The sequence below is a fragment of the Elephantulus edwardii genome, unplaced genomic scaffold (genome assembly GCF_000299155.1).
Source record: "Elephantulus edwardii isolate Elephantulus edwardi_28Jun2011 unplaced genomic scaffold, EleEdw1.0 scaffold00052, whole genome shotgun sequence".
In the NCBI taxonomy this organism is placed as follows: Eukaryota; Metazoa; Chordata; class Mammalia; order Macroscelidea; family Macroscelididae; genus Elephantulus; species Elephantulus edwardii.
In genome coordinates this window covers 6,765,683-6,783,432 of record NW_006399802.1, presented here as the reverse complement: position 1 = coordinate 6,783,432, position 17,750 = coordinate 6,765,683, and the positions used below count along the sequence as shown (strand labels likewise).

Sequence of the window (17,750 nt, the reverse complement as noted above, 5' to 3'; positions counted from 1 at the left end):
AATTTTTAAAAACTATTATTTTCAATGTTGTCTATACTTTTCAATATAAAAATCCCAAGATGAATGATTTAAGATTATCTGCACAAATAAAGAAAAAATAAAACTGAGCCAAACTTTCAGATAGGAATAAAATGTTTTAAAGCTGATTTGTGTATGTCAGAGCATGTGTGTATGAGAGAATGCTTTTATTATCATTTTTAGCCACCGTACACCCATTTTTAACTACCACCACCACACAGCTCTGGTGGCCTAAGTGGGTAAGGAGTTGTGATGCCAATCTAAAAGCAGGAGGTCTACATGCACCAGCTGCTCCTTTTCAACGGGCAATGTCCCTCTGTAGGACTTACTGCCCGAGAGCCCACTGAAGGGTCTGCTATGAGTCAGCTCCCACTCAATAGCAATTAATTGTATTGGTGACACAACCATGACAAAATTGAACTGAAAATTTTTAAAACATGGGGTGTTATCTCGTGGTTGTCTAAGTTCTCCCTATTCAACAATTCCATAGTTTCTTCCCCCTCATAAACTTGGAAGATTTAAACACATCAAAAGTGCAGAACAAGCAGGACGTCTACTTCCAGCTTGGACGGCCCTAAAAGCTAATATGCTGAATCTGGCTTCCTCCCAAAACTATGCTATGAACAGTGTTTATGTACAGATGGGCCCTGAGGAATTCACTCTGGAAAACATTAAGTATCTGAGGTCATTTCCAAACCCACTGCAGCAGGACTGACTTTAGAACAGCCACATGAAGACAACAGCTGCTGTTCCATGCTTCACCCTGCTCCAGTCCACCAGAGACCTAAAGGAAAAGAAAACTGGATTTCCCGGGAAACACTTTAAGAACCAACTCAAAACCCAAGATGTGGTTTTAAATCTTTGGGGGGGGTGGAAACATCATTTCACCCATGCATTTATTTTTTTTTTATTCGTGACTCTATGACATGGCTTCTCAAATCTAAATTTTTTTTATTAAATTTTATTCATTTTAATGAACATTTACAGAGATTTTGGGTTTCCATTCATTCATTGTTACACGTTTTCTCTACCCTCCTCCCCAGTTCATTCTTTTTTCCCCCCTCCAATGTCTGTTTTAATTGTCCAATTGCCACAGTGCTTGTCAAAGCCAGTTCTGATTAATCTCCTTTGTCAGTGTGTCCCTTGCCATTCCCTATCACTCCTCCCTGAGAGAGACTTCACCCTGATTCATAAGGAAAAGGGGATGGCATATTCTCTTAGCTACTTCCTGCTGAAAAGGGACGCTGTGGGTTTCAGGGTGAATGTCTTCTCTCACTACTCTAAAGGGCCCCCTTGTAAATTTTTGTCCAGCCTAGGTCCCCTTGGCTCGGCACCTGGGTTATCTTCCAAAGGTGGAAAGGACAACAAATTCTGATTCTGTTTTTTGAGGAATCAGTGGGACGTGTCTTCTCTGGATGAACCTTCTGTTCTTGGGCGTAAAATGCATCCTTCTGATCTTCACAACAGTTCTTTGGGGTGGGCAGGGCAGGGTAATCTCTCCATTTTACCAATGAAAAGAAGCAGATGATTGCTAGAAATTCCGATGCTCGAGCCAAATGTTTCAAGGCTGGGACATGAATTTTTACGTGCAAATGCCTAAGAAAGAGGGGCGTCTGCTAACTTCCTAACAAATCTGTTGATGGGAACATATGGGTGGTAAAATTCACGTATAATTTCCCTTACATTCACCACATTAACTTGGATCAAAATTTACAGATCACTTGAAATGATGGCCACAAACGTGTCCTTCATCTGTTGCAGACTAGCAAATACCACACTGGTCCAAGGAGAAAGTTTTTTCTTCTGATGAGCAATATAGAAACTTAAAATTCACAGCTGCCATGAGAAAGACAGACAGAGGGGCTGCTAGAATCATATGTATTCAGGGAGAGGGAGGAATTCCCAAAGAAATAGGTGATGATTATGTTCTTTTAAGATTTTAAACAAATTAAGTAACTACAGCACTTATGTATTTTCCTATTTGATACACAAATGTAAATGACCCTGCAAAACTAGAATTGCATGATGAAGTACATACAGGCTCAACATGGGCTTAATTCCTCTTTACGCTGACTGCTTTAAGTCTAACAAGAGAGATTCATCATCCTCTACTTTGACCTGAGGTTTGAAAGTAACCTTTAGAGGCTCAGGGGTTGGGACGTCCCCTTCTTCGTGGGGAGGATATGCTTCTCTGGCCTCTTCACGTTCTGTTCCACTGAGCTCGTCGGGGTACAGCTCACTGATGGGGCCCAGCTCGCTCCTGGCAATGATGTCGACGCCCATGTCCTTGATGCCCTCCTGGCCCTCAGCCCCAGTTCGGGCCTTTGTTTTTCTAAGGCTTCGCATCTTAAACGCTTCCTTGGAAGGTGCTGCATTCGAAATGGATTTCTTAAATCTCTCCCCAGACTGCCTCAGCCTCTCTCCAGACTGCTTCAGCCTCTCGCCTGACTGCCTAAGCCTCTCTCTCCTCTCAGGGGTCACGATCCTAGTTCGAATTCTGTTCACTTTCTTGTCGATGTTCTGCCGCGTCTTCTGCATGTTCTCTTTGGAAAAGGCCTTTTTGATATTATCGATGCGTTCCTTGCCTGACTTTTTAAACCTAGCAGATCTGCTTTCTTCAATATAATATTCTTCATCAGAGGACAGATCAATGGGAGGGTCAAAGACATTGTCATCCTCCTCCTGATTTTCCGTTAGGTTTGGGTCTTTAACGATAGACAGGGTTGTCGGACACCGTGTCTTCTCCTGAGGAAGAGAAAAACAGGACACTTTAGCACTTTCTTTGCACAGGAGAGTTCCATTACCTTCCAGCCTTGTCTTTTCAATCTCCCCCACTGACATTATCTTTATACTCTGTTCATCCTTAGAATATGTTACTATTTCTCAAGCTTCCTCTCTCCTTGGCCCTTTTCTATCTCCTAATCTCACTTTGAGCATCTCTACCCACCTCCTCGTGGTCAAATCCACATGTAAGCTAGTTCACACATATTTCATTGTCACACCTCTGCCCTTCACCTAAGATGAAGACATCTTTCTAAAGAATGGTCCGTCTTCTCCTCCTGGATGAAACACAGAAACCTCAAACTTAACATGTGCTCACATCATCCCTCAGCCTCTTCACATCTGCTCCTTTACCTGTGTCACATCCTTCCGCCACCTCTCTAGATGGCACCCAAGCTAGAAACAGCCAGGAAAGAGGCATCACAGGAGGTTGGTCAAGGGCCGAGAACAGTATTTTGAAAGATTCAGAGAGGAGCAGGAAGACCAGCTCATGTAGAGCAGGATCCTTAACCTGAAGATGTAAAAAAAAAAAATCACAAGGATTTCAGGCCGTGGCATGTTGTAAAAGGACCACTGTTAAAATCTACAAAGACAAGCACGGAATTAGACAGACAAGTTAAAACCACTGAGAGAAGCCAGAGAAAAGATGAAGATGCTGGCAGAGGGAACAGTAGGAAGTAGCCTGATCTCCATCTACTCTGAATGTGGAGCTAAAAAGGCTTGTTGCCAGACTTGGGAGTGTGGAAGAGCATCAAGGATAACTCTCAAGTGCATGCAAGTCCTCATATTACAAACAGCCAACCCAGAGTGACTTTTATTTGCCCTTTAATGTAACATCATTTGCCTTCACTTTAAAATGATTGAACGAATCCTTGTTTACAACAAATCCTTACTCAAAATCACCTTCAACTGCTGCACATACAGATTTGAAAACACTGCAAAGATTCTGAGCCTTTTCCAACTTATCTACAAATTCTTAAAGAACTCATTCATAACCCAGGGACTTAACCCACAAATTCATTCATAACTCATTCATGCCTGAACAACAGGAAGATAGATGTGTTATTAACTAAGATGAGGAAGCCAGCAAGAGAAAGAGACTAGAGGAGAAAGATGGACCTAAACATCATCTCTCCGATAATCAATGAACATCAAAGTGGAGACACTGGATAGGCAAGTGGATAAAGCAGTCTGGAGTTGAGGAGAAAGAGCTGTAGGCTAAAGACAAAACTTTAGAAACCATCAACCTCTTTGTACCAGCAGTCGGAAAATCAGAAGACAAATTGTATTGGGAAAATCTGCTGTCAGGAACCTCTCCAGAGTACTGAAAAGCAATGTCAGTCAGTCTGGAGACTAAGGTGCACCTAATTCAGACCATGGTCTTTGCATTGCTTGCTGTGCATCAGTGAGCTGGACAATGACTAAGGATAACAGAAGAAGAATTTATACCTTTGAGTTGTGCTGCTGGAGAAGAGTCTTGAACATACCATGGACTGCCAAGAAAACAAATAGGTCTGTCTTGGAGAGGGTGAAACCAAGTTTCTCCTTGGAGGCTAGGATTTTGAAGCTCTGTCTCATATACTTTTGGCTGGTGGCCAGGAGGAACTGGTCCTTGGAGAAGGACATCATACTTGGAAGAGTGGAGGGACGGTATAGGAGAAGAAGACCCTGCAGGAGATGAATTGATACAGGAACTGGGGCAATTAGAAATTGGTGTGGTAGAATCAGTGAGACTGATTCTGGACAGGGCAGGCTTCAGAGCTGCTATACACAGGGTTGCTATGAATAGCAGGTGACTTGACGGCACATTAACAACAACAATGTAAATACAGAATTAAAATGAGAGAGATCACTAAGAGATTGAGTGAATGAATCAGCAATTAATGATACAAAATTTCTTGGGGTCAAAGTATGTTTCAGAATTCCAAAGCATTTAGATTTTAGGAAAATAATATATTACATAACATTCCCAGTGAGATAATAAAGAGGAAGATTTCTAAACAGAAAAATGAATATTTATACTACAGGGATAAAAACCATAAATGGGGTGAGCTCTGGTGGCCTAGTGGCAGGAAACTGCACTGTAATCCCAGAGGTGTGCGGTTCAAATCCTCCAGATGCTCTGCTGAAGAAGGAGGAACAATCGCCTCTTGTACCAGTCAGATCCAATTTGACGGTACACACATAAAAAGAATAAATTAAAAAAATTATCTTAAAAAATGAGCATTTTAAAAAAAAACCCACCCATAAATGGCCTCATGTTATTTCAGTCACACTATACCATCAAACAAGTTTGAGTCAAGCTAGGTTTTGCCACCAAGTTAAGTCATAGGAAAAAATTTCCCCTCTAGTCTTTCTTTTGCCGGTTTCCCCATCTCAGTTAACGGCACATCCAGCCTCCCATTGCTCAGGCCATATTCAGGCATGAATATGTCCCTGGGTCACAGATATTGTGGGAATTTTAGAACTTTAAAGTTATTTTTTAGTTCTGTAGACAGAAAGATATGGAAGCGGGAGAGAAAAATATCACCTGTGGAGGGAAAGGCCAAGCCCATCATCCACTGTCATTATGTCAATTCCAACTCAAAACAACCCTGTAAGACACAGCAGGGCTGCCTTGCGGGTTTTCAAGGCTCGGCATCTTTACGGAGTAAGACCACCACATCTATCTCCTGCAGAGTGGCTGGTGGGTTCACAGAGGCTCTTGGTTACTGCTGCACCATCAGGGCTATTTACCAGCCAGTCACCAAAAGAACACCCAGGAGGGAAGTGTACCTTCAGGGACCAGGGGGATAGAGTTACAGGGAAGAGAACGGAACCAATTGTGTCAAATGTGTCAAAACAATGAGGGTTAAATTCGGGAAGATGTCTCACACTGGTGACCTTGAGGCCTCAACTGCTAAATGAGCTGAACTATTCAGTAATTGTGTCTAAAATTAAATAGACAAACTAAAGAGAATGAGATTTTTAACTGAATCATGAGTTAATATTCCCATATATTTCTATTTGAGATCTAGATTTGGATCTACTCAGTTAAAAAAAATATTTAAGAAATACTTCTACATATATTCCAAAACCAATCAATGTGATAGTTGAGAAGGTATTCCTGGAACCTTTGGATACTTATCTGAAAATTATTTTAGGTTCTTTGGCTAAGGTAGTGAAGAGTCTATGAGCTAAAAAAAGGCCGAGGTGGGTGTCTCATAACTGATGAATCAGTCAGAAGCAGATGAAAGTATTCCTCCACTTTCCTGACACCTGCTGCAGGGAGTAGCTTCAGCAGCACAGTGTGGGCTGGCGTGGCCTGAGAGGGTATAATTAGAAAAGGGAGGAGTCCCAGGATAATTATGGCTTGGTCAGGAAAAACATGCTCACAACCCCGGTGCCCGTGAGGAATCCTGACAAAGCTCAACTCAACGGGCACACATTAGTCATTCAATTGTACAATTAACTGATCATAAATAAGGCTTTAAAACAAAACATAGGTAATCAAAGAAAAGACTTCTAAGGATGGATCTATCTATCTATCACAGCCCCGGTAAGCCCAGTGGAGTTAACAGTGAAAGCATTGCAATAAGAACTGAAGATCAGAATGTTTCATTATAGCTGGTTTCCAAATACAATTATCATGTATCATTTAAAAAATTCATAGAAAAAGATGACTTTTTGGCAACAAGATGAATATTATGAATCACAGTAAAGTGGTCTTATCTGAACGCTAAAGTAATTTCATTAAGGAAAATTTAAATATATAAAAATTAGTGATTTCCTAGGAAATGACTAAGTATCTTATTTGGTAATGACAGGCATGTTGCGGCGAGTCATCAAATCTGTGTAAGATATTGTCCTGTCCTGTGCAGACCTCAGTGGGATCACAGAGGTGAAAGTAGGTTCAAAGAGAAGCTGTAAGTGCATAAAAAAATAGCAGACTGTTTCTTTTTAAAAGCCAATGTCTAGGGTTTGGTGAGATCTTAGATATATGTGCAAACAGAGGAAGTAAACTACCAATAGAAATTACCACTAAAATATATACCCAGAGAAAATATTATAGCCGTACTGCTCAGCTCAACAGGAAGTATGTCCAAAATAATCACGTGAAAATATTAACTATAGAAATTGTAAGAACTAATTTTAACTAAGAGCAACCATGTGAAAGGGAGCTTTGGTGACCTAGTGAAGAAGTTGCACGACGTTTGAAATCATCAGCTGCTCCTCAGGAGAAAGATGGGCAGTCTCCATAGTCATTTACTGCCTTTTCTCAGAGCAGACCCACTTGAAGGTCAGTTCTGACTTGAAGACACGTATCAAAAACCACCAACAAACCATGTTCTGTTAATGAACCACTGAATCTATATTCTATGTCCATTATTATTTGCCTTCATCAAATCACTTTGGGATTCCCCAATTAGAAACAGCAATTGTAGGTTGTTGTTGTTTTTACACTGCTTTCTCTGAACAACTTCAAAGAATTTTCACAGCATCACGTCTTCTGAAGAAAAAGATCCTGACCTAAAGTAATAGCCTCTTAAAAGCTGCTTTTTCATACTCTCTTCTCAGTTAATTATGTTGTTGTGTGCTGTCAAGTTGGAACCGGCCCACAGCTGACCCTCCAGCTGGTTTTCAGAGGCAGCAAACTGCTTGGGAGGAGACTGTTTGTCCTTCCTCCATGGAGCAGCTGGTGGATTCAAACCACCTGTCTTTGATTATGCAGTGCAGTTTCTCACCACTGAGGCACTAGAGTTCTCTGTGATCTAAGAAAGAGCCCAAATTAGGGTATTAAGTAAATATTAAAGCATCTCAATTACAATTTTCTAGACATCATTTTCCTTTGTCTTACTTGGATCCCCAATCAACACCCTTGGTACTAGCACTCACAGGATTAGAAGATGCACTGCACTAGAAAACTCTATATAGGTAGGAACCTCTCCAAATTACTGAGGAGCAATGATGTCAGTTTGAAGACTAAGGTACACCTGATTCAAGCCATGATTTTTTCAATCACTTGCTATGCATCCGAGAGCTGGACAATGAATAAGGAAGAAAAATTGATGCCTTTGAGTTGTGGTGTTGGAGAAGAATGTCCTAGGAACTGTCATGTCAAAAGAACAGATATGTCTTGGAAAAATGTATAGTCAGAATGCTGCTTGGAGGCAAGGATGACAAAGCTTCATAATCTGGGCATACTGTCAGGAGAGAATCTTCTTTGAAACAGGACCTCATGCTTGGAAAGGTGGAGGGTCGGCTAAAGAAAGGAAGACTCTCAACAAAATGAGCTGGCACAGTGACTGCAAAATGGGCTCAAGTGTGTGAGAAACGATGAGGATGGTGCAGGATGACAGGAAGGGTTCCAGTCGGCTGTTCTTAAGGTCACTATGAGTTGTACTTAACTCGACGGCACCCACCAACAACAATTTGCTTTAGCCTTTGTAAATCTTGACTGGCACCTGGTCCATTGTTTTACACAAAGCTTCACAGAGGTGATGGATACCAAGAATGGTTTTCGTATGCCCCAAGTAGGTGGAGGATAAGGTGTACACATTACTGGCAATGTCCTTGAAGGTCAAATTGAGGAACAGATACTATATTCCCAACATCAAATCTAGATCTCCCTCCCACATATTAAGTCTAGGACTGGTCCCTGGTCACTATTTTTTTTTTAACTTCCAAACTTCTAAACCTGGAAAAGGGCTTCCAGTGACTGGAAGAAAAGAAATGGTAAAGATTTTTCAATTACATCGTTCAACCTGGCTTCATTTGAAATAAATAACTTCTTTTTCTTGTTTCCTTTTTCTGTTTCATAAATAACAGATTCTTAAAAACGGACTTCAAATACCATCCTGCCCATCCCAGTGTAACTTTATCAGCTGGTGAATTGACTAATGTGTAAAGAACGTTGTGGGGGAGTATTTCTACATCCTCAGCATCTTACAAATACCTTGCCTACATAATCCAAGTATGTTCCCCATTTTGTTTTCATTCTTTTTTGGGGGGTTTCCCCATGCAAATAAACACCCATTTTAAAAATACAGCTATGAGAACACTGTATGTATGCACTAGAGAACACTCTTGCATTCATTTCTGACTTTCTGCTTAGAATAAATTTTTTGACATGAAATATTTGGGTCAAAGGTTTGTGAATTGTTAGTTCTTAATACTTACTACCAAAGCAGCCCTCCAGAAATACTGCTTCAATCCACACTCTCACCAAGTAAATAAAAAAAAGCTTTTTTTCTTTACTTTAAACACTGGGAACATACTATCTGCCAATATTTAAATAGGTAGATGTGGAATTCTGTTATTAACTCTGTCTTTTGCCAACTACCTGATAATGACTTCTGTGTGTTTCTACCTGATATTATATATTTGCCTCAGATATTCCTAAATATGACATTAAATACAGAAGTTAGCGCAATGTATAATGACACATAAAAACAAGATTAATTTGGCAAAGCAGAACAAGTTTTGCAATAAAATACAAATAATTGTTTACGTAAAACAGGTTTATGCTCCTACAACAAATAAAAACTGCATGTTTATTCATTTAGAGAATAGATAGCTCTTCTTACTAATAGTTACATGGGGGAAACAAAAAAGTATTTGAACTTTATTGCTTTGGGCTTTCTAGAAACTCTGTAGAAAGATAAAAAATCAAAACTACCTATATTGTGGGGACAGCTAGTCCTTGGTTTCTTCTTCGGAACAAAGAAGCTAGACTAGGGTTAACTAGAAGTTAAGCTACTAGAGGGCCTTATGCAAAGGGAATATGCCAAAGGAACCTTACCAATATTAAGTTTCAAAGGTAAGAAATAGCCTAAGCTATCTATGATCCACAGGTCATGTTATGCAAAATTAGTAAGAGGCTCAAAATATTGACAGTGCATAATTAATTACCAATGAAATTATTATGCCCCCTGATTATTGCAGAGAACTGTATTACATCTGTATATGTGCCACAGTTAAAGTGTGACACTGGAAACCTCTGCTATGATCTGCTGCAATTAAAGAGGACGAAAGAGATCAGAGAAATCAGCTAAAGAGCAAGGCCAACCTTACCTGGAAGATGACCACACGGAATTTATTTTTCTTCATGATCTCCTCTTGCTTGGATTCAACTTTAGTAACATGCACTTGTTGCTTCTCTACACGGGCCTTCACATCTTTAATGTGAGCACTGATTTTCCGGGTTTTCTCAAACAGCTTGTTCACAAGATAGCCCATGTTGCTGTGTGACTGGGAGAGCTTTAACACGTCAATCTGCACAGATTTGATGGCGTTTTCCATCTCCCTGTGTCTCTCTTCGATCCTCTTCTGACTTGCCTGCACACTGTCCACGATGGAAGCTACTTTGTCCAGCACAGTCACAATGGTGAGAGCTGCGTCTTGGTCTTCATCTTCTGTTAACGCTCGACAAGCGATTCTGGTGGATTTTATCAGCATCTGGGGCAGACTCATTATGCTCCATTTAATTTTTTTCAATAAAAGATGTCTTACCACAATCTAGTCTGGCACTTGTAGCTAAGAGTTAGCTTGATAACAGGCAACTGGGTTGTTTTAAAGAAAGAGTTGGAAACCCCACCCCTGGAGAATGGTCAAGTATTTATAACTACAAATACCCATACGTGACTGTCTGAAATATGAACCCTTGCAAAGTTCTGGGTACTGTTCCAAACATGCTTGCTGACTGACTAAGGGACTCAAATAAGAAGAGGAATGCTTTTTAAAAAGTTCACCTAAGCCACTATTTCACTAATATTAATTTGGCACAGAAACCAAATGGCAAAAAACAAAACACAAAAAAATATGAAAACAAACAAAAAAATACCTAATGTCAATGGCTGGGCAAAGGTTATTTTTCTTTAGATATTTTCAAGTATTATTTTAAAGGAAGAAAAATTTTTGAAAATAATTTTTTCCTGTTCATTTGACTTATAAAATGTACTACTTAAGCAATATCAAAGACTGAAGTAAATAAACACACCAGAACTGAGGCCAGATAGTGAAAACATTATATTATAACATGCTTTTCCAAATCAAATATTTTAATATTTATTTTTTAACATAGTCTTAAAATTCTACATGCACACTTCTCAACATCTAAACTACATGTTAAATGGCTGAGTACATTCTAGTCACACTTCAGGTTTGTAAAGGACAACCTATGAATAGAGCTATCACTACAGGACAATTTAGATGGAGATCTCGGGTCATTTTTTTAAGCTCACATTAAGAGCACCAATCTTTAACAATCATTTTTGTATTTTATCCACAAACACTGATACAATTTTCATATTTATGTTAAAACAAGTATTTTCTTTTAAAAAACGAATGCATGTTTAAAGTGGTTTAACTGATAGTCAACTTTATTCCAATCTGTTAAACAGCCTATTTTCACAATACCTAAATCTACTTCTCAGCAATCTGTTCCCTCATTACTGCCAGACACTTTTGCAAATTGTTGGAAATTTTTTTCCCCCCTAAAAGAGGAATAACCAAATTCCAGGCCACACATCTCATAAATATCTTACATCTAACACGCACAGTTTTACATTTCATGCAATAGGCAGTGTCTAAAAAAAATCCATTACTAAATCTCAAAAACATTTAAATATCTATTTAAACACAGTGTCTTCTAGATTTTTCTTTTTCTTTTTCTCTTTTTGTAAGAAAAGTAATCTGTAAACATCTTTACGTTTAGTTCATGCTTTGCCATTGCCGCGGTCAGTATGGAAACAGTGGGTAAAACTCTATAACCATTTGTGAAGTGGCCCATGTTTGCAAAAATAGTACATTCCACGGGTAAAGAACAAGTTCTTAGAATCACCATGTGGTACAAATTCGAGAAAACAATTTCTGTATTTAAAAACATAAAACAAAGACTACTAAACAGTCCAAAACTGTTGTAGTTGAATATTTCTAAATACGAGCCAACAGTACTACACTAAAAATGTCCAAAAATAAGGCCTCTGAAATAAATATTTCCATTATTTAAAAAAAGACATAATACATGTACATCACATGGTCAGGGTACTTATAAAAGTCATCGGCTTAAACCATTCTGGATGACGTATCTGAAGTAAAATGACCTAAGTTTTGCTTCTGTCGCCGTCCTCTGTTGTTTTTCGGGCATTTTCTGTTTGGATTTAAGATAAAAAGGAAAAGTATTATTTAATCTAGGATATGTCAATGTTTCCCAAGTAATACAATAATTTCAGAGAGTCACCCTGCACGCAATTACATGAAGAGGAAAGATGGTGCTATTTAGTGTGTAACAAAGAAAGGAGCAACGCAAAGCTGAGTGCTCCCTTGCCTACAAAGCCAGGAGAGGAGAGAGGATTAGATCACAGGGTGTGGGTATGGACGCAAGCAGAACTCATTCCCAGAGTCTATACTACGGTAAATACATCACTGACAGGAATCCCAATCCATCCTCCGCTCCAGTAACTTCCCATCCTCAGTGACTTGACCACTTAGAAAGTTTATGGCAGCAGAAATGACCATGTATATTCCCTGAGCATTACGACAATCATAGATTCCATGAGTAGTACAGACAGTTAAAGTATGTGCTAACTAAATGTTTAAGTCTGAGTCCACCAAAGGGTATCTCAGAAGAAAGGCCTGACAATTTATTGTCAAAAGGTAAGCCACTCAAAGCCCTACAGGAAAACTTTCAGAAAGATGCACTGACACTGTGACTGTGCCAATGTGCTTGGGCTTAGGCTTGGGCCAATCAGAGATGATGAGGATGGTGCTTGACAGCACAGAGTTCAGATCAGACGCTCCTCAGGTCACAGGAGTCACAGTCACCTCCACAGGACCCAGTAATAACAAGGCGCACAATTCCACGAGGTGATTCACGGCCAACTCATGGGGCAGAGAAGAATTGTCCCATGCAGTTTCTGCGGGTGTACCCTTGATAGAAGCAGATTCCTCCCTGGGCAATACTCCCCCAAAACTGCTGTGTGGGGCAGAAATGCCAAGCTCTTCATGAAGACACAAGCACTTTACCACAACACCCTCAATAATCCCCAAAAGGCAAAAATAGCTTAGATGAAGGGGAAAATTGGGAAGACATGTGCTTTTTAAGCTTAGGGATTTACGCATAGGAATTGCCTGCTGATTTTAGACAATGGCTCAAAAGAATGAAAAGAAATCCTTTCACAATCTGTTCAGACAACCCCCAGAACACAACCGCTATGCTGGAGATAAGGGACAGTCCCTGACTCCACTCTCATTTGACTGTGAATGTTTCCCCACAGAGGCATGGATCTCACTGTGCCATAACTGCTCTGTGCCTGCTCTCTAGAATGCAAACATGAGCTCTAATTATGCACCAGGAACTTTGTTGTGCACTGCAGCCTAAAGAGATGGGCTGAATATTGTACTTCAGGTTTGAGTTTGGACTTGGCTATTAACGAACTTTGTGATTTCGTGTTCCTTAGGCGGTTAAGAAACCACTGCAATCTTGAGGACACACAGTTCAAATCCACCAGTTGCTCTGCAGGAGAAGGATGGACAATCTCCTCCTGTGCAATTACCTGCCTCTGAAAACCCGCTGGAGGTTCTGTTATGGGTCAATGGGTACCAACTCAACAAAATGTACAATATCAATTCAAGGGCTGGAATGACAGCTAAAATCATGACCATCAAGGAATTTATAATCTAATGGGGAAAAAACACCACAATCAATACCATCAAGCTGGAATCAATTCATGGCGGACCCTTCAGCAAATTTTCAGAAGCTATAAATGGCTTAAAGAGGAGAGTGTCCATCTTTCTCGCAAAAGGAAAGTCTTCTAACGTTCTAAAATTTCATTCCATTTAAAATTTTTTTTAAAGTACTGACTTGCCTGGAGAGAAAAACTTTGATGAGGATATTTCCATTTTATATATTCATATATGTTTCTAATTAATCTTCATAAGAATGCTTTGAAATAGACTGAGCTGAAATTGGAATCATCTCCATTTCCTACAGCAAGTGTCTTTAACTGTCACTTAAAATGAATCTCAGAAAAGCTCCAATTTCCTAGGACCATAGGGTTTTTTGTCTATAAAATAAGAGAATTTGGCTACAACAATATTTAAGAGCCCCTCCAATTTGTCATCTTATGCACCTTAAACACATGAAAGAAATTCCAAGGAGAAGAAATGATTTCGGAACAGGTAGGTGGACAAAGATACACTTTGTGTATGGTCAAGAACTCAAATGTCTCTATTCTAATGGGCAGCCTTTTAAAAGAATATTTCTATGTTATTGTTGCGGTGTTTTCCAGTTTCAATTCACAGCTCATACTCTAGTGGGTAATGAAATTGTAAATCACACAAAAGGAGGCCACCTCTCTTTCTCTCTCGGAGTACCTGGAGATTGAACTGCCTGCCTTTGCCAGCACACCTCCTTACCCCTAAGGCACAAGGCAACCCCTCCCCATATAAGAGACACCAAGAAATAAGCTAATAAGGTTTGTAGTACAGAGTATGAGAGAGATTCTCCTTTTTTTTAAAAAAAAGCAATGCAGATGAATCCAAGTACGTAATTACAATAATCTAAATGCAAATCCCAAGAGTCCTAGTGGCTGGTGGTAAAGAAAATCTGGCTGCTAATCAAAAGGATGATGACTCCAAGCCACCAGCTGCTCCACAGAAGAAAGATGCAACAGTCAGTGAGCTCCAGTAAAGATTTCATTAAAGCCTGGGGAAGCCTATAGACAGTTCTATTCTGTCCTGCAGAGCTGCTATGAGTCAGAACCAATTCAACATAAAATATTCAGTTGGTGAAAATACCACAATAAAAAGACAGGCAGGCCTTCAAGGAGAAATCTGTGATAAATCCAAGGAGAATTTAGCCTATCAGCTATAGAACTGGCGAATGCCAAAGACACTGTGATAGAGTTAAAAACATATTATGATGTCTAACTGTGTCTAGGAGTGCAATAAGGATTGAAGATATAATTTAGAAGGTAGCAAGCAGAGAGTATTAATTTAGTAATTGAGGATTGTAACACTGAATACAAAAGCATAAAATTAATTTAAACAAGCCAATTGACTGAGAAATTGTATGAATGTGGCTCTAGCTCTATGACTTTGAAAAAGCAAAGTCCCATCTCAGGACTTCATTCTTCAGAATGACGTGGTAAACTCAGGGTTGCTTCCCACAGGTTCTAAGACCCTTTGATCTTACATACGGCACTATCAACAAGTCTCAAATGTTCCCTGATCTTTTTTGCTTTCACTACTCAAGTAACTCAATATCCCACTCTTCAATAATGTCTTAAAAGGTCTCCCTGTCTTATACTTTCCCTACTCCGATGTATTCTGCAGATGACCCCTCACATTCAGGCTCAAAAAATGGTGTTCCCCATCCCTGCTTAACTGTTACAAACTCCAGATCAAACTTTATTTTGAGGAGATGCCATTATTCTGTAAATATGTCTCCCAAGAGGCTGCAATATGAACACCATCAGCACTTAATACAAATCTAAGCACTTTTTAGTTGTTGGATGAGTCTGTAAGAAATGGCCACAGCTAACTAACCTTGTAGTTATATGTTTGAGTAATTTTCTTTTTTTCTTCTGGAATTATTTGTCATGCCACTGTGCTTCTAATTTAATCTACTAATTTCATAATCAACAGTCTTGTGTAAGGGCATATTATCTGTTTTAGAAAATATACTTACTTTAGAGCCTACTGCACTGATTTTACTGCCTAGATTTTAGAAAAACTATTATTCAGAGGACTTTTGTAAAGTCATTTCTAGATTTGCTATAGATGACTAAGACTATTAAGGGCCAGGTGCTGTATGTAATGGACCACGAATTCTCCTTGACCTGCCAATATCTGTGCTTGATAAGCTCCAACTGTACACGTAGAATAATAAGGGAGAGAAAAGAGATGCTCCTGGGATTTCAGACCCCAATCTTATGAGAAGGATGGAAAGGCAACAAGCAAGAAGGGACTCAAGAAGCCAGAAAACAGATCTGGGTAAATGGGAACTTTGAGAAGAAACACAGTTCAAACTGAACTCAATTGTCTCCGACTTTCCTCATAATGGATTCTGTTCTCACTTCCCTAGTTTCAGTCAACTTGGGGAAAAAAAATCACCATTTTATGTCAATAAATCCTTTTAATTTATGATGAGAGGATTTCTTTATGACAGTTTTGAAATGTATTGCCTATTGTGACTCAAATTGTAAGATGATAACATACACAAATTTTATCTAACCTTCCATATTATACTTACTATGGATAAAGTATATTCTTAGTGCATAAACATCTTGCATTCTCCACGGCTTAAAAAGAGGCTATCTGGCCCTTCGGTGCATGGATAGACCATTCCAGAAATACAGCTAATATCACTATTGGCTCTGAATGCAATACTCAAAGAAGGTACATATTTCAAGGTTCCTAAATTTATCTACATCACTGATTCTTCTCATACTCCCTCGTATATATTATGAAGCCCATATATAGTTTTAGCCCTGGAAATGAGTTTCTGCCTACATTCTAAAGAAGAAAAATGGGGAAAGGTCAACCCACAAAGAAATTTCTACCTAAGATTCTTCTTGGCAGAGCTCTTTTAATTTTGTGCACGCTCCAAACGATCCACCTCTAATTTAAAACTGCTCGTTCTTACATCAATACCTACCTTGTTATACACATGACAATTGCTACTATAATGGCAATCTGTACAGCTCCAATAATTGCTGCAATAAGGACGTGAGTGAGCTTTTGCCGACTTGGCACCACATAGAGAATACTAAAGTCTGTCTTTTCACAGTGTTGTCCAGTGTAACCAGATTCACATCTGAAAGAGAAAAGGAAATAGTCACATAAGAATTACAAACCTAAAAAAAGAATTACAAACCTCAATAATCCTAGGATTTTTAAAGAATATGAAAGACTTATTTTATGTATCTATATCTATCTAGGTTACATAGGGTTTTCAGAAGCCTGCTATTTCAGAAGTAGATGGCCAATCCTTCTTGCTTGGGAGGGTGGAGGGACGGCACAGGAGAGGAAGGCCCTCTATGAGGTGGATTGATTCAGTGACTGGGATAATTGGGATGGGAGTGTCAGAGACAGTGCGATTGGCACAGGACAGAGCGGAGTTTAGGGCTGCTGTACATAGGATCGCTATGAGTCGCAAGTGACTCGACGGCACATAACAACAACAACATATCTATCTAGAGATAGATATAATCATATATGATCAAACAGTCTCCGGGGGGTAATTTCCATTTGTGATTTCCTTAAAGTCTTCTTGAGGCATATATTTTACACGTAGGGAGCTCTGACAGCCTAAGTTTAAGGAGTTGCATTCTTAGCACAAATGGTTCAAACCCATCAGTTGCTCCACTGGAGAAAAATGGGCAGTCTCCTCCTATGCAAATTACTGCTTCTGGAAACCTACTTAAAGAGGGTCAACTGAGTTGATTCCCACTACACAGTACTGAACAATGTAACATCTCTTATAGTACTCTTTTCAGCAGCCTCTAACTTTTCTAATTTTGTACTTTAAAAAGTTCTTACTAGCATTATTTAAAATGATGTATATTACCCTCCAGTAGCTATTAATATACTCATTGCTGGAACCAACTGGTCTAGAACAATTAGTCGGAACCAACTGATAACTGACCCTCCAGCAGGTTTTCGGAAATTGTAAACGGCATATAAGGAGACTGTCAATCTTTCCCCCTGGGGGGGGGGGATTGGAGGGAGGGTGGATTTGAACCAGCCACCTCTGAGTTAGCAGTACAAATGCCTACAGACTATGCCATTTCTCTGTTCCTTGAAGCTCTGGTGACATAGTTCATGGTGTTGACTCTTTACAGACAGGCCAGTCTCTTTGGAGGTTCAAATTCATCAGTAGTTCCTCAGACGAAAGATGGCTAATCTTTTCTACTGTGATTTACAGCCTGGAAAACCCACTGGAGGGTCAACTCTGAGTAATTTCTAAC

The 17,750-nt window shown here is 39.5% G+C and overlaps 2 protein-coding genes across 2 annotated transcripts in view; both read right to left on the bottom strand.

Annotated features, from left to right (window-relative positions):
- Positions 1 to 2,082: 2,082 nt before the first annotated feature.
- Positions 2,083 to 10,261, bottom strand: MURC (muscle-related coiled-coil protein). The gene is given in 3 exon segments (XM_006886882.1): positions 2,083 to 2,763; positions 9,853 to 10,197; positions 10,199 to 10,261. Coding segments are annotated over 3 exon segments (1,089 nt in total).
- Positions 10,262 to 10,792: 531 nt separating this feature from the next.
- The window catches only part of TMEFF1 (transmembrane protein with EGF-like and two follistatin-like domains 1), a gene marked incomplete at its 5' end in the record, with an annotated part of 104,240 nt that continues 97,282 nt past the window's right edge, over positions 10,793 to 17,750 (bottom strand). Inside the window, 2 exons of the mRNA XM_006886973.1 lie at positions 10,793 to 11,929; positions 16,439 to 16,597. Coding sequence (XP_006887035.1) covers positions 11,845 to 11,929; positions 16,439 to 16,597 — 244 coding nt within the window. The remainder of the gene's footprint in view (positions 11,930 to 16,438; positions 16,598 to 17,750) is intronic.